This window comes from Artemia sp. Qi Xiang Cuo, chromosome 14, assembly GCF_049724085.1.
Source record: "Artemia sp. Qi Xiang Cuo chromosome 14, ASM4972408v1, whole genome shotgun sequence".
NCBI lineage: Eukaryota > Metazoa > Arthropoda > Branchiopoda > Anostraca > Artemiidae > Artemia > Artemia sp. Qi Xiang Cuo.
In genome coordinates this window covers 9586198-9611665 of record NC_142807.1, presented here as the reverse complement: position 1 = coordinate 9611665, position 25468 = coordinate 9586198, and the positions used below count along the sequence as shown (strand labels likewise).

At 36.6% G+C, this 25468-nt stretch overlaps 1 protein-coding gene across 1 annotated transcript in view; it reads left to right on the top strand.

Annotated features, from left to right (window-relative positions):
- LOC148944103 (tafazzin-like) overlaps window positions 1-25043 on the top strand; it is a 35290-nt gene extending 10247 nt beyond the window's left edge. Inside the window, exons 3-5 of the mRNA XM_089100712.1 lie at window positions 5630-5755; window positions 16736-16884; window positions 22403-25043. Of these exons, the coding sequence (XP_088956838.1) occupies window positions 5630-5755; window positions 16736-16884; window positions 22403-22804 (677 nt within the window). The 3' untranslated portion in view covers window positions 22805-25043. The remainder of the gene's footprint in view (window positions 1-5629; window positions 5756-16735; window positions 16885-22402) is intronic.
- Window positions 25044-25468: the final 425 nt, after the last annotated feature.

Sequence of the window (25468 nt, the reverse complement as noted above, 5' to 3'; positions counted from 1 at the left end):
GTTTTCTTTTCCTGGAAAAAGTCAGCCTAAGAAATTGGGCGCAAACGCATTTACCAATATTCTTTTTTATCTGTCACCCTAGTGAAGTACCACTTTGCTTCGATTCCCCCCTATGCTTTTTACGCGTTGAGTTGCCGTGTAAACTCCTGTTTATCTGAGTTACTCTCTTTATCTGAGTGTGTGAAAACTATCCTGCCTGGAATAATTGGACGTCCTCTGTCGTTAGGTTAGTGCATGAGTGTCCTGTCTCTTCGAAAGCGTTCTATTCAGTTATTCTGAAAAACTCATCAACTGATCTCAAAGATCCTTTGAGGGCAAAGAGACCCTTGATACCCTGGACGTTCATGACGGTATCGTAAGTGTGAGACCCACTCCTGTCAAGAAAAGATAGGTAGTTCATACCCGAGATAAAGCTTCAATCGTCTCTCTCGCCGCCGTTGCTACTAGTCAGCTTAATGTGTCTACTCATGTTCTTAATCAAAATGTTTTTTGTATTGTGATTGACATTCCGGTGGTGTTCTAAAATCAGGGCTTATTAATATGACAACCGGTCTTGTTGACGCAACGAAAATTGGAAGCTCTGGATTCTTCTGCCTCTAATTTCTTGACTGAAATTTCATGCTCCCTTGAAGCTATTAATGATGATTTGTGTTTGGGAAACGAGCTTTTTAGAATTAAACCTTTTCAGAAATTACCTCCTAGATGTTACCGTTGTCAATCACCAATTCACATGTCGATAATTGCCCATTCTCACCGACCAAATAGAAGTGTTCAAGGTGTGCGGCTGGACATTTTAACACGTGATAATCCTTGTACTACAAGCTCAAATTGTGCTAACTGCGGGGATAATCATGTTTCCTGTAGTCTCAGATGCCCAGTGTTAAAATCAAATCTCTGAAGCTTTTTGTGATAGAATTGAAACAAAATTACTGGAATTAAACTAATGGACCAAAATAATGGAATTAAACTGGATCATGAATGTTGATATTAATGCCAATCTTCTGTCCCAATCTGAAAGAAGTGACCTGTTCTTTGATGCCTTGTCAAATGGGTATCAAAATAACTTCTCCTTAACTGAAGAAGGTCTTTATTCTGCATTAAAGGCTGGAAACCAGAGAGGAATAACGCTGTGGAGCTGCATCAAATGTGGGAACTGCATCAAAACTCAATTCTTTTGATGTATCTATTGTTATCAAGACTCTATTTCTTAGTGTTTCGGTCACTATTGAGCCGTGCCGCTCCTTACTTACAATTCGTAACGCTGTCGAGGTTTTTGTAAACTTTAGCATAATTTTTGCTCTCCCACAATGTTATTCCTCTCTGGTCTCCAGCCTTTCATGCAGAATAAAGACCTTCTTCAGTTACGGAGAGGTTTTTTAAATATTGTAAATTTATTATATTTACCAAAATGGTATAGAAACCGGAAGATTATTTCTTGTTTTGGACTTGCCGATCTGCTAGTGCAGCTTGATAACATCGGTAAATTTTCGTCGGTATTAAATTTTCTAGAGGGTCTTTCCGTGAGGAGAGGGATTTTCCCTGGAGGTGGAGCTGGATTTCCTTTCATTATTTAAAAAATCATCAGAAATAAAACTTAAAAAAACAACGTTTTTTTTCAACTGAAAGTACCTGCTTAATGACAGAGCTAAACACATCTAAGATAAGAAATGAATGTGTGTTACAGGTCACTTAATGGCGAAGTGATAATAACACAGATCATCCGTATTAGGAGCACTAGACTTCTTCACCATCTTCAAAGCCCAATAGATATCACTACCAGATATTGACAACATATGGGCTTTCTGAAGAACTTGAGGAATGGTACTATTCATTAAGGAAGAAAACAAGGACTGGATAGACTAACTGAAAGTAGAAAAAGCGCGAGTAAAATTAGCAACAAATCACTAATTTGGATAATCGAAACGATAGAAAGCACACACTTGCTGCTATGTATTACATTGGGCTAAGACTTCCGATCCGAGGGCCATCCAAAGCATTCGGGCGGGCTTGATGTAAAGAAGATCTAAACTGAAGTTTTGGACTTTGTTTCATTTTAAATACTTCACCAGACTTGGGCTGATCACAAGCAATCGAAAGGCGTAGCCAAAACTTGTCGCGTTGTTTAGCTTTGTTTAGCTCACTTCAGGGCACACATTTCACAGCGGCTTTCGGGTGCCAATTCTAACACGTTCAACGCGAACTGAGACTGAAGGGGCTGAGTTCAAACAATGCACGAGCTGGTAATAGTAACAATTTAGGTCCATCTTAGCTGTCGGTGACATCACTGAGGTTTGTAAAAGACGAAAAGGCACTTTCAGGCTCGATAACAACGAGCAAAGAAAATACAAATAAACTTCAGAACTTACTCGTTTCCAATTTGGCTTATCGAACCATTTATTATGGTTAGAAGAACGGTCACAAGCAAATAAAGATGGCGACTCTATGCCACAAGTTAAACGCAAGTGATCATTCTGAATTTTATTATCAAAACAATGACAGGAGGAATCAAAAGTGATCTGCTAGAAACTATAATATGATCAAGCTTTGACCTAGCACAATCACTATTATGAATGAAGGTAAAATGTTTGTCTTTATTGACTAGCTGATACCCATTTGACAAGGCATCAAAGAACAGGTCACTTCTTTCAGATTGGGACAGATATACGGTACATAAAAAAAATCGGCCTATTATGCTGATTCCCATATATGTAAGATTCATAAAGTTTAGAGTTACCCATCAAAGGCTACGATCCTGAGAAAATTTGCCTGAGTTTTGAAAAAGCAGGGAAAGACCCCCTAAAAGTCAAAGAATTTTTTTATTGGCATGGGATTGGCCCCAGAAATTGGCATGGGATTGAAGCTGACTCTTATCATCTAAACACTTATTTGTTGCCAGTAAATAACACCGTAATATCAGATATCAAAGGTATTTCTGAACTTGTTTACTGCAAAGGCTGTTCAGGATGGTGGATGCAGTGAAGATATACAGAATAACTATGACTCAGACAGAGCGATATAAAATATAGATATAAGACATAGATATAAAATGGTTTGAAAAAATTTAGAAATAAAGTCAAGGAAAAAATGTATCCTATTAATGAGTCCTAAACTATTATTCGTATTTCTTTTTTCTTATTGTATTAACTCTCTTTCATGTTGTTATGAAAGTGCTTTGAAAGCTGAATTTTTTTAATTGGTTAATATTGATAAAGATGGCGACTCTATGCCACAAGTTAAACGCAAGTGATCATTCTGAATTTTATTATCAAAACAATGACAGGAGGAATCAAAAGTGATCTGCTAGAAACTATAATATGATCAAGCGTTGACCTAGCACAATCACTATTATGAATGAAGGTAAAATGTTTGTCTTTATTGACTAGCTGATACCCATTTGACAAGGCATCAAAGAACAGGTCACTTCTTTCAGATTGGGACAGATATACGGTACATAAAAAAAATCGGCCTATTATGCTGATTCCCATATATGTAAGATTCATAAAGTTTAGAGTTACCCATCAAAGGCTACGATCCTGAGAAAATTTGCCTGAGTTTTGAAAAAGCAGGGAAAGACCCCTAAAAAGTCAAAGAATCCCAATGGAAATCATACCATCAGATTTCATTATCTCAGAAAACCTTACTGTAGAGGTATCAAGCTCCTATCTGCAAAATGTGGAATTTTGTATTTTTTGCTAGAAGAAAGATCACAGATGCGTGTTTATTTGTTATTTTGTTGTTTTCCCAGGGGATGATTGTATCGAACCAGTGGTCCTAGAACATCGGGAGATAGCTGATTGTAACGGAAATTGAAAGTTCTAGTGCCGTTTTGAAGTGACCCAAAAATTGGAGGGCTACTAACCCCCCTCAAAAAGCAAGTAACAACGTTAAAACTTGAAACAAACAGGAACTATTGCGTATATGAAGGTGGTTGCCCCCTCCTCAAGACCTTTTTCTTTACGCTAAAGTTTGAGTTTTATCCCAATTCTTTAATAGCGAATCCTGAAATACCAGGGTCGCTTAATCAGAACAGTAAGAAGATTTTTTTAAATTACTAAAAAACCTTAGTGTGAAGAGCGAGGTTTCGAGGAGGGGGTAACTCCCTACATATTGCTTCTTACTTTCAGTTGAAAAAAACTTGTTTTTCTAAATTTAATAAATACAAAACAGCCCACAGACAAACCAAATCTTTTAAGTGTCACTTTTTTTTCTACAAATGCTTTTAATTCTACATTTAGTCTGCTAATCGAGCATGCATTGTAATCTTAGAAAAATTAAGTCATTATATACAACATATATAACTTGCTTCATTGATCTTCAAGCGCAGTTTTCTTCAAGATCTTCAGATCTTCAAGCGCATTTTTCAAGCGCAATCTTAGTAAAATTAAGTCATCATATACAACATATATAACTTGCTTCATTGATCTTCAAGTGCATTTTTTATGACAAAAATCATGCACCGGGTTGTTAAAGACTTAGAACCTGGTATGTTACGAGTCAGCCATTTACCTAGCTTTTCTCCAAAGAATTGGCTCTGTTGCATTTCCTTTTTGAAGAAAAAAATATATGGGTTTTCAGGGATATTATCCCTCGGAAGACCACTCCAAATAAAGGTGCAACGTCTTTAAAAGATGTTCTTCAAGTTCATAGTGGTCCGTGCTTTTAAAATTAGGCAAAAATTCTGCAAAACAGTTTCAGCGTATACCTTTAAATTACCAATGTTTATTCCCAAAAGTCAGAAACAATAAATTGGTAAAGTCTTGAGTTTATTGATTTGTGAAAGAAACGCTTTAACTTAACTTAATGTGTTAAGAATTTTTCACTTATGTGTAGCAAAGTAGAATGATGGTCAGCCTGGCAACGAGGGGACAAGGATCGATCCCTGTTGCGGCAAGATTGAGTTATGGTTGCTATTCGTCCCAGTAAAAAAGGTCCATCAACTTAAACGTCGATTCGACGCCCTATGGGACAGTAATGGCTCTGGAAAATCTTCATCCTTAGCCTATGAGTTTAAAGGATCGAATATCAAGTGTTTAGAAAATTAGATACCTGTTTAGTGGTAATGCCAGGGTGTTTATCATACACAGGTCATGTTTTGACCACTAGTCGTTTAAAACAGAAGTAAGTGTGGTCTTTGCATGACGCTCCTTTTTTTAGTAAAAAGTTTTAAGTTTTAAATTTTTTTTAGTAAAAGTGTTTTTTTTTTAGTATTAAGTGTGCATAATTTTTCCGTCCTTAAAGTATAAAAACAGTAAAATATAAATTATTAAGCTAAACTAAAAAAAAAAGCTTTTATTTTCAATTACAATAAGAGTAAAAAAAAGATATTTTTTTCCTGCTACTCAAAATTTGTAATTTTTAAGACAGAAAATGAAACGGTAGAGAAGTTATAACATGTTTTTTGACAATCCAAGGATAATTTTCTGAATTTTAAGATACAAATTTTTTTAATAAATATATTTGTGTTACTCCAAAACATACATCATAGATTAGTAGAGAAAAAATGTACCTTCCGTACAGTGTCTAGGACCTATTTAAGTAAGGCGAGGTTAAGCTACCCTAGAATCAAATCAGAACTACACCAGATTATGTTTATTGTAACAGATGGCTTTTATCTTGTTCTTTATTACAGCGGTATTGAATAAAACCACTGTGATTAATAAGGACAGGCTGGTAAAACTTCTAGAAAGGACAGACGGAAGACCTCTAATTACATTTTCTAATCATGACAGCTGCTTTGACGAACCTGGACTCTGGGGTAAGTTTTAAATGTTCTATATTGTTTGTTGTTATGTTCTTACTGTAGAATTAAAATATCCGTGCAATTTTCATTAAAATACTCATTATGAATATTACCATCGATAGATGCATTACATATATTCTAATTAAATGTATATTACTCCACGTGTTTCCAGCTAAGAAATAGTGCATTTAAAAAAAGACTAAAAAGATAATTTTTTTAATCAGACGGGAACTCAGAGGCTTAAGTATATCTTTGTTATTTTAATTTCTTTTTCTCCAAACAGTTCCAGCTAAAAAATAGTGCATTTAAAAAAAGAGACACACAGCCCTCACAGCCCTCAGGGAAAGTGTTGTAAGTTATGCCCTGGGTGCATATAAGGTTTTTATAGAAGGCACTGTCGTAGACACTTCAAAAAAGGCTCATTCGATTTGAAATTGAAAGGGCTAGTGCCCTTTTTAATGGTCGAAAGTGATTGGAGGGCAACTAACCCCCCTCTCACGCTCACCTTTCCCCCAAACACATTCAATCAAAATTTTGAGATAACCGTTTTATTCACCGTAGTTTTAAGTTCTGGAAATTAGGTCTCTGAGGATGATGACCCCTTCCCCCTACAGCCCTCAGGGCTAGGGTTATAAGTTATGCCCTGGGGGCATATAAGGTTTTTATAGAATGCGTTGTTGTAGAAACTTCAAAAAGGGCTCATTCGATTGGAAATTGAAATGGCTAGTGCCCTTTTTAATAGTCGAAAGTGATTGGAAGGCAACTAACATTCCTTCCACGCCCACCATTTCTCCAAACACATTTCTCCAAACGAATCAAAATTTTGAGACAGCCATTTTGTCCCACGGAGTTCAAAGTTCAGGAAATTATATATTTGAGCAGGACACTCCCCCCACAGTCTTCATGGCAAGGGTTATAAGTTATGCCCTGGGAGCATACACGGTTTAAGAAGAAAGCTTTTCCATAAAAACTTGAAAAAGGGCTTATTTGAGCGGATATTCAAATGGCTGGTACCTTTCTCAACAGTCAAAAGTGATTGGATGGCAACTAGCCAACCGATCAATCCTATCATTCCCCCCAACCCGCACAATCCAAATTTTTAGATAGCCATTTTATTGAACGTAGTTGAAAGTTTTGGAAATTAGGTCTTTAAGGTGAAAACCCCTCCCCCCACAGCCCTCAGGGCAAGGGTTGTAAGTTATTCCCTGGGGGCATATAAAGTTTTTATTGAAAGCGGTGTCGTAGAAACTTCAAAAGGGCTCATTCAATTGGAAATGGTAAGCGCTAGTGCCTTTTTTAATAGTTGAAAGTGATTGGATAGCGACTAACGCCCCTCTCACGCCCACCATTTGCCCAAACACATCCAATCAAAATTTTGAGATCCATTTTGTTCAACGTAGTTTAAAATTCTTGAAATCAGATTTTTTAAGAAGATAACCCTCTCAGATCCCTAAGTTCAAGGGTTTGTAAGTTATGCCCTGGGGGTATATAAGGTTTATATAGAAAGTTGTTGTAGAAATTTCAAAAAGGGCTCATTTGATTAGAAATTGAAATTGCCCTTTTTCATAGCCAGCGCAATCGCGGTGCCTAAGTAAAGAACGATGTTGGCACAATGTATCATTTTTTTTTGGTTTTCATACCAGGGCACTTCGTATCTAAGGAGTTGTCGTAGAAATTTTGAAAATGGCTCATTCGATTGGAAATCGGAATGGCTAGTGCCCCTTTTAATAGTCGAAAGTGATTGGAAGGCAGCTAACACCCCTTCCACGCCCACCATCTCCCCAAACGCATCCAATAAAAATTTTGAGATAGCCATTTTGTTCAGCGTAGTTGATTTCGAGATAGAAATTTTGTTTTTGAGGAGGACACTCCCCCACAACCCTCAGGGCAAGGGCTGTAAGTTATGCCCTTGGGACATGTAAGGTTTTTATAGAAAGCGTTGTCGCAGAAACTTTAAAAAAGGCTCGTTTGACTGCAAAAAAGGGCTAGTGCCCTTTTTAATAGTCGAAAGTGATTGGAGGGCAACTAATCCCCCTCTCTCGCCCACCTTTTCCCCAAACACATCCAATCAAAATTTTGAGATAGCCATTTTGTTCAACGTAGTTGAAAGTTCTGGAAACTAAGTCTTTGAGGATGACAGCCCCCCCAAGAGCTCTCTGGGCAAGGGTTATAAGTTATGCCCTGGGGGCAAATAAGGTTTTCATAGAAAGTGTTGCCGTTGAAACTTCAAAAAGGGGTCATCTGATTGGAAATTGAAATGGCTAGTGCTCCTTCTATTAGTCGAAAGTGATTGGAAGGCAAGTAACACCCCTTCCACGCCCACCATTTTGTTCAAAGTAGTTGAAAGGTCCGGAAATTATATCTAAGAGGATAACACTCCTCCACAGCCCTCAAGGTAATGGTTTTAAGTTATGCCCTGGGGGCATATCTTTTTATTGAAATCTTTGTCGTAGAAACTTGAAAAAGGGCTCATTCGATTGGAAATTCAAAGGGCTAATGCCCTTTTTATAGTCAAAAGTGACTGGAGGGCAACTAACCCCCCTCTCACGCCCGTCTTTTCCCTAAACACATCCAGTCAAAATTTTGAGATAGCCTTTTTTCAAAGTAGTTAAAAGTTTTAGAAATTAGGTCTTTGAGGATGATAACCCCCTTAGAGCTCCCGGGGCAAGTGTTGTAAGTTCTTCCCTGGGGGTATAAAAGGTTTTTATAGATAGTGTGTTGTAGAAACTTCCAAAAGGGCTCATTCGTTAGAAAAGCAGTAAAACTTGTACCATCTCTAATTGTCAAAACGGAATTAATAGTAGCTTAGCCCACTTTTCACTTCCATAATTTCCCCTCAGACATTTAATATAAGTGTTTAGACAATCATAGTCTTTGACGTTGCTGGGAAGTCTGGAAATCATGTCTTTGAGGATGATACTCTCCTGACAGCCCTGAGGGCAAGGGTTGTAACTTAGGCCCTGAGGGCATATAGGGTTTTTTTTTATAGAAAGAGTTGTCGTAGAAACTTTAAAAAGGAATCATTCGATTGGAAATTGAAACGGCTAGTTCCCTTTTTAATCGTCGAAAGTGATTGGATGGCAAGCAACCCCCCTCTTACGCCCGCCATTTCCCCAAACACATCCAATCAAAATTTCTAGATAGCCATTTTGTTCAACGTAGTTCAAAGGTCCAGAAAATATATCTTTGAGGATGGCAAACCCCTCACAGCCCCCAGATCAAGGGTTGTAAGTTACGCCCCTGGGGCATATAAGGTTTTTATAGAAAGCGTTGTCGTAGAAACTTCAAAAAGGGCCAATTCGATTGGAAACTGAAAGGGCTAGTGCTCTTTTTAATAGTTGGAAGTGATTGGAGGACAGCTAACCCCCCTCTAATGCTCACCCTTTCCCCAAACACATCCAATCAAAATTTTGAGATAGCAATTTTGTTCAATGTAGTTGAAAGTTATGGAAATTAGGTCTTTGAGGATGACAACCCATCCCCCCCAGCCCTCAGGACATGGGGTGTGAGTTATGCCCTGGAGACATATATGGTTTATATTCAAAGCGTTGTCGTAGAAAATTCAAAAGGTCTCATTTGATTGGAAATTGAAAGGGCTAGTGCTTTTTTAATAGTTGGAAGTGATTGGAGAGCAACTAAAGCCCCGCTCACGCCCACCATTTCCCAACACATCCACGCCCAACACATATAATCGAAATTTTGAGGTAGCCATTTCGTTTAACGTAGTCAAAAGTTCTTGAAATTAGGTCTTTGAGGATGACAATCCTCAGTGCAAAGGTTGTAAGTTATGCGCTGGGGGCATATAAGGCTTTTATAGAAAGCTTTGTCGTAGAAACTTCAAAATGGCTCATTTGATTGGAAATTGAAAGGGCTAGTGCCTTTTTTAATGGTCGACAGTGATTGGAAGGCATTTTAATAGTAAAGATTGATGTTGGTATAATGTATTGTTTTTTTGTTGTTGTTGGTGTTTAGACCAGGGCACTTCGTATCGAAAGAGTTGTCCTAGGAACTTCGAAAAGGGCTCATTCTATTGAAAATAGAAAGGGCTGATGCCCTTTTTCATAGTAGAAAGTGATTGGACTGAAACTAGTCCCCCTCCCACGCCCACCCTCCCATTTGCCTTTATGTTTAAAAGCAAAATGTTGCCTTAAGATTAAATCAAAATGAACTGTGTTAAAGCAAATTCCCAATAAGGAATCTCAGCAGTATCCCAAGAACGACTAAGTTAATTATGTTCTAACTTTCGGAGTTACTTTTGCTCTTAAAATTTAACCAAATCAAAATAGCATAAGTGTATCCAAGCTATTAAAGTAAGTAAAGGAATTTTTTTGCGAATGCTATGAAGTTTTCTATTTCAAGTCAGCTAAAAGAGTTATGAAAAGAAGTTAAACCGTACTATTCATGTCCAGGTTTTTAAAGGGGTGTAAGCTGTTAAAATTTCTTGAAATGCTTCTCAAGCATACAAATGGCAGGCCAAAGTATGAAGTCTTAGTATTATTTTCTTTTTCCCTGAAAAGACTATGTCAGTATAAAACGAACAGAAATTAATTAAAGAAACTTTTTCCACAAAATTAGTTTTTCAGAGAAAAGTAAAGAACTCCATTAAACGAAAAATGAGCAAAAATAAAATCAAATAATCTACCAAGCGTGAAACTACCACAAATCAGCATCGATAAATAAATGAAACCCAAAACGAACAGAAATTACAATAAATAACCGAGTCAAACTGAAAACGAGCAGAAGTTAACGTAATTTGTGCTAAAAACTCCTATGCCTTCACAAGGCCAGAGCATATTTTGCACTTTACTGAAAAAATACAAATGAATGGGCATTGTCAGTTATTATATATGTATAATGGGCATTATACATATACTGATATTTAGTAATCAAAATGTTAATATTGTTTGATTTATCAAAGTTATAAAAGTAAAGACATTTATTGAAACATTTATAAAACACTGAAAAAAATATAAATGTTTTTACTTTTGTAACTTTAATAAATCAAATAATATTAACGTTTTGACTGCTAAATGGCTAAATAGCCAAAACAAAATGTCTATCTCAAAATTTTGATTGGATGTGTTTCGGGAAATGGTAGGCGTGAGAGGGGGTTACTGGCCATCCAATCACTTTTGATTATTAAAAAGGGCACTAGCTGTTTCAATTTCCAATCGAATGATTCCTTTTTGAAGTTTCTATGACAACGCTTTCTATATAAAAAAAAAACAAACTTATATACCCCCAGGGCATAACTTACAACCCTTGCCCTGGGGGCTGTGGGGGAAGTGTCATCCTCAAAGACATAATTTCTAGACTTCTTAACTATGCCGAACAAAATGGGTATCTCAAAATGTGGTGGTGTAAGATGGGTGTTAGTTATCCTCCAATCACATTCGACTATTAAATAGGGCACAATCCCTTCTAATTTCCAATCGAATGAGCCCTTTTTGAAGTTTCTATAACATTACTATCTGTAAAAACCTTATAAGCCCCCAGGGCATAACTTACTACCCTTGCCTCAAGGGCTCTGAGGGGTTATCATCCTGAACAAAATGGCTATCTACATATTTTGATTTGATATGTTTGGGGAAAAGGTGGGCGTGATAGGGGGGTTAGTTGTCCCTCAAATCACTTTCGACTATTAAAAAGGTCACTAGTCCTTTGAATTTGCATTCGAATGAGCCCTTTTTCAAGTTTCTACGACAATGCTTTCAATATAAACCTTATATGTCCCCAGGGCATAACTTACAAACCTTACCCTGAGGGCTGTGCGAAGAGTGTCATCCTCTTCGATATAATTTCCGGACCTTTCAACTACTTTGAACAAAATGGCTATCTCAAAATTTTGATTGGATGTGTTTGGATAAATGGTGGGCGTGGAAAGGTTGTTAGTTGTCTTCCAATCACTCTCGACTATTAAAAAGGGCACTAGTCATTTCAATGTCCAAGCAAATGAGCCTTTTTTGAAGTTTCTACGACAACGTTTTCTATATAAAACCTTATATGCCTCAAGGGCATAACTTACAACCCTTGCTCTGAGGGATGTGGGGAGGTTGTCATCCTCAAAGACCTAATTTCCAGACGTTTCAACTAGGTTGAACAAAAATGCTATCTAAAAATTTTGATTGTATGTTTTTGGGGAAAGCGTGGGCATGAGAGGGGGGTTAGTTGCCCTCCAATCACTTTCGACTATTGAAAAGGGTACTAGCCCTTTGAATTTCCAATCGAACGAGCCTTTTTTGAATTTTCTACGACAACGCTTTTATATAAACCTTACATGCCCCCAGGACATAACTTACAAACCTTGGCCTGAGGGCTTTGGGGGAGTGTCCTCTTAAAAACATAATTTCTATCTGGAAATCAACTATGCTGAACAAAATGGCTATCTCAAAATTTTGTTTGGATGTGTTTGGGGAAATGGTGGGCGTGGAAGGGGTGTTAATTGCCATCCAATCACTTTTGACCATTAAAAAGGACACAAGCCACTCCAATTTCCAATCGAATGAGCCTTTTTCGAAGTTTCTACGACAAGTCCCTCGATACGAAGTGCCCTGGTCTAGTAAGCAAAGTAAGTAAGTTTATTTATTACCCGCAATATAAAATAAATGCGGAGTAAAAAAGAAAAAACAAAATAATATTATACACAAGGAAATAATAAAAAAAATATAAAATCAATAACACAACAATATTTATAAATCTCTAATCTGAAAAAAAATAAGTGATGGGGTCACTGGCACATATCCTCCTTGGAGTATTGGTCCTCAGGTCCTTAGCGATGTTGTCAAGCAGCACTAGAGGGTCGATAAGTCCAAAATGAGAAATAATCTTGTGATTTCTGTACCATCTTGGTAAATATAGCAGGAATTTACAATATTTAAAATAGCCTCTCCTTAGCTGAAGACGGTCTTTTTTGCGCATTAAAGGCTGCAAACTGGAAAGAAAAAGAATTGTAGGAGAACAAAAACTATGGTAAAATTTTCATAAGCCTCGGCGGCTGTACCTCCCTCTATTAGGCGAGATTTTACCATGTGAGATGCGATTACACTGCAGAGCACTAGCAACTAGAGACGAGCATATAGTCGAAAGTGTATCAGAAAAAGTAATCCCAAGCTATTTCAACTTTCAAACACACTCGAGTAGCATGGTACCCACATGTAAAGGAGGAGCAGGGTTAGAAGTATTAAAACACAGAAACTCGCCTTTTGAAGCATTTACAGAAAGCCCAATCATACTCAAAGCATTAATCAGAACATTCAGATTTTTTGTGAGGCCTGACCTAGTATGACTAACTAGCAGAACACCATCAGCATAGGCAATGTGACTAACAGCAGTATTTTCTAAAAACTCAGTAGGAGACAGCATTCGCCAACAGTCCGCAAGCACAGTTTAAAAAATATATGGAGACAGCACACCACCTTGCCTGACTCCCTTCTTTACTGAGATAGGTTCAGATATATCAGACGTCCATATTAACCGAACCAACGAATTGGAATACCAATATTGTAGAACTTTAACTACGGAAGAATTAACTCCTGCTTTAACTAAGCAGTGAAGTGCTTGCAAATGTACAACGTTGCAAGAAAGCACCCGAGATATCAATCGAGAAAAAATAAATTCACCTTTTTTGCTTTTTTGCAGATACGATCAGCTGACCACGCACATGATTTACTTTAGAACAATCAACACCAGCTCTGAAACCAACTTAATAGTCAGAAAATCACATTTAGTCAAAACTTCAGGGAATACGGCATACTCGAACAGCTTGCTCATGAGCAGGACACTGTAATTGGTCGATAACTGGAACACTGGTTTGCGTCCTTTCTCTTTTTCAAAACTGATGTTACAATTCCTGAAAGAAAACTATCTGTAACTAAGGACTGGGCTAAACATATCTGGAATAGGAGCTGAATGTGTGTTAACAATAATGGACACTTAATGTTGAAGTGATTCTAACACAGACCATCCATATCAGGAGCAGTTGGTTTTTTAACACTCTTAAAATGTCCGATAGATGTCACCACTAGATATCGACAATATATGGATTTGCCGAAGAACTCGAGGAACAGTGTTTTGCAATAAGGAAGAAAACATGGACAGGATAGAATGATTAAATGTAGAAAAAACACGAGTAAAATGAGCAACAAAATCACTGATTTTGATAATCGAAACGTTAGCAGGCACATACTTACTGCTAATAATTACATTGGAGCAAGACTTCCGATCCTAGGGTCATCCAAACTATTCAGGCGGGCTTGACGCAAAGCAGATATAAACTTACGTTTTAAATCTTGCTTCATTTTAAATACTTCACCAGATTTGGGCTGATCACAAGTAATCCAAATTGTTTAGCTTTTTTTGCTTCTGGACACACATTCTGTAATGGTTTTCTGGTGCCAAATGTAACACGTTCAACAGGAACTGAAACTGAAGCAGCTGCCTTCAAACAATGTACAATCTGGTAATAGTAACAATTTAAATCGATCTTAGCTGTTGATGACCTTACAGAGGTTTGTAAAAGGTGAAAAGGCACTTTCAGGATTGATAATAACGAGCAAAGAACATACAAATAAACTTAAAAATTTACTCTTTTCCATTTTGGATTATCAAACTATTTAGTTTGGTAATAAAAATGGTTTTAAACCCGTAGAGCAGACTACTCAATTTTGCAAGTTAAAGGCAAGTGATCATCTTCAATGTTATCATCCAAAACAATGACAGGAGGACTCACGAGTGATCCCCTTGAAACTATAATACGATCTGGGTTTGATCTAGAAATATCACGGTTATAAATGTAGGTAAACTGTTTATCTTTATTGACTAACTGATAGCCACCAGGCAAAGCATCAAAAAACAGGTCACTTCTTTAAGATTGGGACAGAAAATTGGCATTGATATCATCAGCCACAATCCAATTTAATCCCTGATTCGTCACTCTTAGCTGAAGAGTCCTGAGTCGATTACAAGAACACGCGAAGACAGATAGGGAAGAAATGTTCTTGTGATTGCATGGCATATAGACATTGATGAGGACCACTTTACCGCATTTTATTGCCTGTAAATTATGATCAGAAGAAATGAGCTCAGGTTTCTTAGAGATGCGAACTAAAGTTGCAAGGCCCCCAGAGGGTTGACCGGGCGTTTTTTAGCTTCATGTGCAAACGTGTGGTGGGTGGGTGACCGTTTAGAAGTATCTCTATTGGCTTTAGTTAGAAAATGTTCTTGTAGGAAAACTATATCAGAATCAAGAAGCTCATCAATAAGAATATCTTTGTCTTTGGTTTTGTTAGTATTAAGTGAAACAAAGCGAAATCTATTGCCACTAACAATCATTTTTTATCCTTATTCAGAGCTTTTTTTAACACTGGGCATCTGAGACTATAGAAAACATGATTTCTCCCGCAGTTGGCGCAATTCGGGCTTTCAGTGCAAGGATTATCACTTGTGTTACAATGTCCACCAACGCATCGTGAACACTTTTGATTAGTCAATTGGAGTGGGCAATTTCCGACAATGTGGTTCGGCAATTGACAATGGTAACATCTAGGAGGTAACTTTTGGAAACGTCTAATTTTATAAAGCTTGTATCTCAAATGCAAACCCTTATTTATAGCTTTATTTAAGGCAGCATTGTCAATAAATTCAAGGTGTAAGAATCTGGAATTTCCAATTTTAGTTGCATCAAAAAGACTGGGAATCATACTAATAAGCTCTGATTTTTACAGAAGAACAGGGATGTTACTCACAATACCAAACACTTTTTGATTAAGGACATGAGAGAATACATTTAGCTGACTAATTGCAGTGGCGGCGAGAGAGACTGCTGAGGCTTTATCTCGGGTATGGACTACCCTCCTTTTCTTGACAGGATCAGATCTCACACTTACGATACCATCATGACCATCTAGGGTATTAAGGGTCTCCTTGCGCTCATTAGGATCTCTGAGGTCATTATGTGGGTTTTTTAGAAAGACTGTATAGAATGGTTTTGAAGAGACAGAACACTCCTACATTAACGATGGAGGACATCCAATTGTTCCAGGCAGGAGAGTTGTCACATACTCGACTAAGAGCGTAACTCGGCAAACAGGAGTTTAAACAGTAACTCAACGCACAATAAGCATCGGCGGGAATAAGGGGTACTTCACTAGGGTGACAGATGACAAAGTCTGGCAGACCAACATCATCAGCATCACACTTTGTGATAGTGTCAATAATATCAGAGACACTATTGATAAACGCATTTGCACCCACTCTCTTTGGCTGAATTCCTCCAGGATGGAAAAACTGAAAGATGTGCTTCCTCGCTTCGGAAACCTGGGCGAACGTAAATAATTCAGACATTTGTTTCTTTTTCGATACTTAAAAAGCCTTTTTTGATACTGTTTTGGACAAAATTCAGAACAGGGCAATAAACTAGTGATCCAGCGGTCCACGCCATCAGCACCGAATGCTGAATACATACAGAGTGAAGGAACCTAAGAACAAGGGAAGTGTAAGGACCCCCTCAACTGTCCCCGCAATTTACGGGTAACTCAATACCGGCGGGTAAAATACGTCGCTTTTGGGAGGTTCCTTCCCTTTCTTCTGCTTGTTCCCAGTACGCTTCTTAACGATAAGAAATCAAAACTGGCACTATAAAAATTTATACTATAGATGGCGTGCCAATCTACCAGAGAAAGAGATGTCGCTGGTGAAAATGCCCAGGGAAAAGGGCTTATTCTAGTAATTAGAGAAGGTCATACAAACACTACTTGGCAAAATATCTATCTTTAGAGGGTAAATAACAACAGGAAAAAAACCTTAAAGTAATTCAGAAACTTTTCAAGTTACCAGCAAAGATGCAAACTCAGTCACAATAACATGTGACTAACAAGTCTAAGATCAAGAACAAATAAAAAAAAAAAAAAAAAATACATCGTGTCCACATGGTTTTTTACTTAGGCAGCGCTATTGCGCTGCCTATGATTTTTACAATATTTTCCAATTTTGTTTTAGGTGTTCTGCCTTTCCGACATTTATGGAGTAGAAGAGTGATGAGATGGTCAACTGCTGCTCATGACGTCTGTTTTACAACACCCCTTCACACATATTTCTTTTCCCTTGGAAAATGTTTGCCAATTATACGCGGAGGTGGAGTATATCAGGTAGGTTTTATTTTTCCACCTTTGGCTCACGCAGATACAACTCCTGTCACAAATTGCTGCATGATCTTAAAGCTAACCTTTGAAGATTTTGCACGGTTATATTACGTCGGGATTATTTACCGCAGCTAACTAGATGCAACCTCTAAAATCATATATCAGGAAAGATATTGAAAAATTAATTTTCCGCGTATATGTTAGACTTAAGGTCGAGGGTGTTAGACACATTATCGCCTATCGCCTTCCCAACGGTTTATTTATTTTTTTTTTCTTCCTTTTTTTTATTTATTTATTTTATTTTTTTGTGGATGCTCGAAAGTATGGTTTAGTGGGAAGTTCAAATTTGAACCATAAAGAGTCCTTAACGGTTCAAAATAAAATGTAGAACTTAAAAATGAAAAAGAAATTCATAACTATTCTTTTACGACTGGTTCCCTGCCAACAATATCAATTATTACATGAAGAAACGATTGCATTCATGTATGGTACTGCGTGAAGTACTGCTACCTAAGATGTACTCTCATTCACACTGAAGCTACGAATGATAACAGAAAAAATATGATTTTTATGATAAGCTGTTTGCTTTAAATGAAAAGGAGTCGTACCTTCTTATATTTCCCGTGTAAGCATAAGTTATCCTTCATTAACAGACATCCCTACCTCAAGAGTTTATATGTGCTGTCCACCTTAGAAATACGTATGATTTCTAGGACTTATTTTGGATGAATATTTATCATTTGAGCCGCATATTGATATCATCGGAGTTAAGTTGTCACGAGGTTCTGGAATTATTACGAACTGAGGCGGTTTTTCTTTTTTTTTTTCAAGCTCCATGTTTTACATTTTTCTCTTGTTTATCCTTTTATTTTATATTTCTCACCTGTATGGATTCTGCTTTTCCATCTTTACTATCGTCTTTCCATAATTTCCAACAAAATTATCAAATGTCTTTAAGTCCACCATACACTCTTCTGTTCATCCCTTGAAGCTAATTATTTATTTAAGCCGTTGTGGGCTAATCTGAACTCAATTGCTTCCAAATCCGTATATGGACAGAAATTTGGATAACGCGGTAATGCCCTCTACCCCAGCAGTGCGAACAGAGGTTTGTCTTGTTGTTGTTGTGGTTCATGGAACTCTGTTTCTGTCGGGACTCGGTAATTCTGTGGTCTTGGTTCAGTCAAAAGCCCCTAAACTGACTTCAATTGGCTTAAAATAATGATAATTTATTAAGTTTTATTTATATTCAATCTTTTTCCGTTTTTTTTTCTGTAGTTGACGCTAGTTCACGATGCTAATGATTTTTTTTTTTTTTATGAGGAGTTGTATTGTTTGTTGAAAGGTAAACATAGTTGATTGTATTCATATGAACTGATGATGATTAGTTTTTTTTTATTTTATGTTAGTTTAGTCATTTGATTATGAATAATAGAATGGAGCCTGTATATAATTTTTTCTCAGTCAACGGGCTAATGAGCCCTCTGGAATCTGTTTAGATATTTATCTATTTTGATTATTTTTTTTCCTCTCAGTGGTATATATATATATATATATATATATATATATATATATATATATATATATATATATATATATATATATATATATATATATATGTATATATATATATATATATATATATATATATATATATATATATATATATATATATATATATATATATATATATATATATATATATATATATATATATATATATATATATATATATATATATATATATATATATATATATATATATATATATATATATATATATATATATATATATATATATATATATATATATATAAATATATAAATATATCTACTACTACTACTAATAACTCACCGCAGTACCAAGCGGTCTGAGGCTGACACAGCTACGCACACTCCTCCATCTCAATCTATTCAAAGTTTCCCTCTTTACACCCTCCCACAAAGTTTCTGTTTTCCTTAAATCCTTCCTTACGATATCCTCCCTCACCAACCGAGGACGATCTGCTTTCCATTTAGCCCTAGACAGTTTTCCGAAAAGAATAATCATCGACGATCTGTCAACCTTCATCCACAGAATGTGCCCTAGCCATATCAAACTTTCTGTCATTATGGCCCTAGAAAGCGCGATTGAACCATACTTTTTGTACAGCCTGCTGTTTGGAATACTGTCAGTCAGTTGGGTACCCAAAACAATCCGTAGGTAATTTCTCTTGAAAACATCTAGCAAATTTTCCTCCATTTTTTGGAGCCCCCCCCCCATGCTTCAGAACCATATTTGATCACTGTGGCTTCCAATATTCTAATCTTGGCTCACAGAATTATCTTCCGATTCTGCCAAACCCTTTTCAACTGTGGCAAGACACCCTGGGCCTTGCTCTTCTACTTTTAACATCTTCACTTTACCCACCATCTTTACTAATAATACTACTTAGGTAGGTGAAGCTTTTCATTTGATTGATATTCTCGTAGGCAGTTTCTCTGGAAAATATGTAGCAGATCTTCATCCGTTTTTCCGAGCGCCCATGTTTCAGAACCATATTTGACCAGAGTCATCCCTGTAGCTTGCAATACTCTAATCTTGGTTCGCAGACTTATCTTCCTATTTTTCCAAACCCTTTTCAACTGTGGCGAGACACCCTGGGCCTTGCTCTTCTACTTTTAAGATCTGCACTTTACCCACCATCTTTACTAATAATACTACCTAGGTAGGTGGGGCTTTTCATTTGATTGATATTCTCGTAGGCAATTTCTCTGGAAAATATCTAGAAAATCTTCATCCGTTTTTCCGAGTGCCCAGGTTTCAGAGCCATATTTGACCACAATCATCCCTGTAGCTTGCAATATTCTAATCTTGGTTCGCAGACTTATCTTCCCTTTCTTCCAAGCCTTTTTCAGTTGCGAAAAAACATCTTGGGCCTTGGCATATATCAAGCCAAAGCAAAGTTGTCGTGTTTACTAGAAATTAAATAAGGGATTACAGTAGTAAAATTTCTTCGGGAGAAGTTTGACAATAATCATTATTTTACATATTTCCGCGTTATGCGTTTCTGAATTCAAACCCATCACCGTCCGAGGACGTAGCTCGATCACATGCTACCAGAGGTAGATATTAGGTCTGGGTTGTAGTTATAATCATCGAGGCTAACAGTTAAGATGACCCTAAACCCTATTTCTGTTAAAAGAAAATTGGAGGTTGGAAGAGTAGGCAGTGTCGAAGGTCTCCATTGGGTCCTCTAGTCGTACAGATCAAAATATTTGGATGATTTCCATTAAAGAACAGTGCAACATACCCACCTTTTGAAAAGGCTATCCTTTTCTGTCTCTTTTTTTTACGGGTAAATGATTTTTTTTGCAGGATTTTCAGTTTGGCTTCCCTGCAGAGCACTGAATTGAGCATTTATCTGCTACTGTTTAAAGTTTTCGGTATTCGGCTACTGATTCTGGTCTGATTTCTGCCGCTATATTGTTAGACGTCCGGAAAGCTTTCGATTCCTTGACTAATTAAATTTTGCTCTCTGAAGTATCTCATGACTACTTAAGAGGTAATGCTAGCATTTAGTTTGGTTGTTTGGAAGAGTTACCTCAGTGGATACTCTTTTCCGCTTGTCGTCTCAAGTTACGTTTAGTGTCCTGCAAGACTTAGTTCTAGAGCCAGCTCTGAACTTATGTTAATGTTAACGTTTATGTTAATGTTTGTTAATTTTTATGTTTGTTAATGTTTGTTAATGTTTATGTTAACGATCTTATTGTTACGGATACGAACTAAATTCCGAAAGTTTGTTTTCGTCAATGTCACCCCGAATCTTTCTGTGCCCACGAAATTAAATTTCTGTCAATTGGTGGAAACACTTTAGTTGCTCTTGCTGACGACACAAACCTTTGCATCGCTATCAGAACGGAGTCTGAGATTCGTATCTAGTTTACTGTTTTGTTTGCCAGAATAATACTATGGTTCTTAGCTAATTTTCTGATCCTAAACGTTGCTAAGTCGAGCTTCCTGATTTTCCTGCAAATTACTCGGGCCTACCCCCCAACTATCGGAAATTGATCTTTCAAGTGGTTCTTTCAGTATATCTAGTGATCGGTATCTCTGGTTCCTATGTCTTTTTCTTGATGCCTTCGTACATCGTATTGTTCTAGTTACATGGTGATGTTCCTGCGGCCCTTAGAACTAGTAAATTTCTTGCTGCTGTCCTATCTACATGCCTTTTTGGAATTCTGGTAGCATTCGTAGATTATCAGTCCATCAGTCACATCAGATTTCAGTCCATTGACGACATAACTTTAACATTTTTGTCAAGTCGCAAATAGCTTTTTTACATATATTGCTATTAATTTCTACCCCCCCCCCCCCCCGGATTCAAGTTTTTTCACTTCGTCCAATATCAGCTTGTTCATACCTTGGTCTGTAACAAGGGTCCGAAAAATTTCTAAGTCATAACTGCCCAGTACTTTCATCTTAGTTTTAAAATTGCCCAAACTCCCAAGCTTTTATTTCAAGTCCTAGAACTTCAATTTAATTTCACTTTAATTTCAATTTTTCTGATAATAAGAAATTAATTTTTAGCTTTAGTACATCATGATATAAAACTTTTTGATTATTTTGAAGACCTTCTTTAGCACGTTTTGAAACACATGTTTTTTCTGGTTTTTTTTTTTTTTCCTAGTTTTTGGCGATTCTTGTAATAGTTTCTCACCTTTTATCGTCCTATTCTTGTATTAGTGTATTATTCCCAAAGTGGCTTATCCAGTCCATATGTTGCCAAGTCTTACTTAATACACTGCTTCTTACTGGTCAGCGTTGAGTGGTCTAGCTCACTATCTAGTCCATCTAGCGATCTCCCTTGGCTCCATGTGACATTTGCAAAGGAGTTTTAATCCAATATATGTCACAGTGATTCATTACATCTTTTAGACAGTTGACGTTTGTTCAGCTATCACATAGCTAAGGTTGTGCTTTTTATTCTTCTTCGCTTTTGTTGTATTGTTTCACTTAATGCTGGTTTTCATACCATCTCCGGGTGTATATTCTGTTCATATAGTGACTTTTCTATCAGCTGTATTCTCCCGCTTTTTCGGTTGTGCTTCTTTATCTTCTTGGGTCTTGCTGGCTCGCTTCTCTTTATTATTCGCTTCTCTTGCTTTCTCGCTTCTCTCTTTGCGTCTCAAAGTGTATTATTATTGATAATAATCGTTTTTCAGGAAGTTTCAAATCTAGTGATCCTGCCTCGCAATTCTGCTGTTACTTCTGAACATTGTTCCTGTTCATGCTCTAGGCGAATGGACGTTTCTTAGTGTATCGTCCGTTTTACTAGTTTATAATTTGAACTAAATTCAAATTCTGTTTTGAACTAAATTAGAAATTCAAACTGTTCATAATTTGTACAAATCTTCCAGCATGACACAAGAAAGATAGTTAAAGCTTTTTTTAAAAAAGTGTCCATTTTGCTTGAAGACTAACTGTTTTTTCGTTTTTACGAAAGCTGAGTGGTCTTTTTCTTATACTAGCTTTTTTTTACAGAAAGGCATTGACTATTCCATCGACCGCTTGAACGAAGGAGATTGGGTTCATATTTTTCCGGAAGGAAAAGTCAATGGAGACAAGAAGCACATCAGGCTAAAGTGGGGCGTTGGAAGAATGATAATGGAGTGTAAAGAAGAACCTCTAGTCCTACCCTTGTTTCATACAGATATGGAAGAAGTGCTGCCAAATCAAGCTCCTTATAGGTTAAAATTCGGTAAACATGTAGTTTTTAATGTAGGTGAACTAATTAACTTTAGTGATTTAAGAAGAATGAATGCAGATGTTATAGTAAAAAGGAAGATTATTACTGATAGAGTACAGGAACATTTCTATAAATTGAAAGCTGAAACTTCTAGTTTAAGGGAAGAGATTCGATCTTCAGGTGCTACGAGTTGGTGATGTTTGCTTGTTAGTGAATTCAATTTAGGTTTATAATGCAAAGTTTAGAGCCAATTGTTGCGAACTGTTTTGCAAATTTACATTTCTTATGGGTCATATTTAAATAAGAAACTAAAGCCATATTTTGAAATTGCAAATCCACTGCACATAAAATATGGGTCATTTCCTCCCCCTATCAATCTTGAGATTTTCATAATTTTTCTTCCTTTGCCTGGTTGCTCTTCAAATTTCGACCCGACTTTCTGCCAAAGAAGTAGCATCTTGAGCATTTGACCCTTGGAAATAGCCCTTGTTTTGACCCTGACTTCAGTGCCATCCACTAATTTATACTCGACTATCCTAAAGTAGAACGCAGCCGACGTGAAATGAAAGATGATACATTCACAGCCGAGTTTGGACGGCTCAGGGGGTTTATGAAACGCTTCAGCAGCTACTGATATACCTTGCCCTATACACTTGAACTTAATTCATAAATACAATAGTAAATACTGATCTTTAGCTTTGCCAGGGCACATGTTTTGTGTAATATATTCGAAATAACAAAAATGAACTACCTTGCTTTGGTACTGAACGCTCATATTTAGAGATATCCTATTAAAATAACTATGATTCAAGGGATATATGTACTGATGATCAAGTACGAAGACCAAGTAATCTGCCATTTTAATACAGCATGAGTGTTATCGTTCTAGAAACATAGAGAAGTGGGAGTTTTCAAGTAAGAAAACATTTTGCAAGTTATATAGTCTATACTTGGGCACTCGTCTATACTTGTGTATAATCAATACTTGGGCACCCGCCCAAGGGGCTATGGGGGTCGTTATCTTCGGAGGTATATTTAGCGTGTCTTGTAACTATTTATAGTAAAATTGCTATTTTTAAAATTCTCTTCCGTAAGGATGAGATGGATTTGAAGTACCGATATAGTTCGAAGATTTTTTCAGAAGAAAGTTATTCTCTTTAAATCCTCATGAAGCCTTTGCCAGTTTCTTGGCTAATGTTGTCTCAGGGGCTACCGCTCCCTGGGGTTGAAGCCTTTCTGACAGACAAGTTTGATTTACAGTCCTCAAAGTTTCTAGGTGTGGCTTTATTCACTCTAAATTTGCATAAAGCTATAAGTAGTGGAATGGCCTTAATAGTATTTTAGTTACCCTTTCCTGTTGCTTGTTGGCTAGGCTAACATCTTTCACGTAAAAATATACAGTCATGAGCAAAAAAATTCTTCTTTATTTATGCGATATTTCATTGGATTATTCGATATCGAAAATAGTTGATTTTAAGTTTTAGTTTTCTTGTGTTCTCCATATATAAAATGTTTTTTTTGTCTACAAATTTTCTGTATTTTTCTTGCAAAGTTGTACCTCATATTGTTGTTTTCCAAAATGCCCAGTATTTGCTTTAGCTATTTGTGGGTATATTTCTAAATATTTGGCTCGTTGTCTTTACTCGTGCTTTCCGCATTTGAAGTGCGTAATTTTCTATGTTTTTCTTGCGAAGATAATCCGCCTCTAATATTGCACTTTTCCATAATGCGCAGAATTTGCTTTGAATGCCTGTAACTGGTTATTCCTTTGAATATTGGGTTTTAAATTTTACTTTGCTTGTGTTTATTGCATTTAAGATGCATTTTGTACAAATTTTCCGTATTTTTCTTGCGAGGATAATCCGTTTCTTACATTTCTGCTTCCCGTAATGTGCAGTATTTGGTACTATTAGGTAGGGTGCCAAAACTTGCTAAAGTGTCAGAATCGTATTCAGCCTCAGCCTCTGCCTACCGGCTAGCCTACCAGTTAGCCTACTGGTTAGCCTAGGTGGTTTGTATTAAAGATTTAATCTTTGGAAATTAAAGGTAAACTAATGTGTGCATGTTCGCTAGTCTACTCTCCTAAATGTTTTTGGACACAACAAAAAAACCTCTTAATAATTTTGTTTTTCGTAAATTATCATTTTTAATTCCATTAAGATATATTCGATTCTCTACCAATAAGCAACAGTATCACACTGTTATCTAGTTAGCTGACGTTACTATTTTTAAAGTCTTTTACTTGTCTTAGGATCTATGTATGAAAGGTTATAGAGTTTATGAGAGGCTTAGACATTTTGAGTAAAAATATTTATTTATGTAACTGATTTTTCTTTCTTTTTTTCTTTTGAAGGCATTTTTTATCCTCATTTTGAACTAGTCAGTTTTACTGCCTTTTTTTTGTTTATGAATATTTTGTTATTGGTTTTATTTGAAGTTCAAATAAAAAGTTTCATAGTTTTGTCTTTGTGTATTATTTCGCCTCACAATAGATGCTAAAATGCTTTAATGTTGCTTAAATAGAACGTAGAGCAGGTGACAAGGTTAGAACTTTTTTCAATAAAATAGTATAACTGTCCATGGATTATAATAATAAATTGGATCAAATTTTGAGATTTGATTTTGAAAATGTGTAATCTTAAATTTGAAAATTTTCAGATGAGTATTTGCGCATCGTTCTTTACTTAGGCACCGCGATTGCGCTGGCTATGAAAAAGGGCAATTTCAATTTCTAATCAAATGAGCCCTTTTTGAAATTTTTACAACAAATTTTTATATAGACCTTATATGCCTCCAGGGCAGAACCTACCACCCGTGCACTGTTGGATGTGAGGCGGTTATCATGCTAAAAAACCTGATTT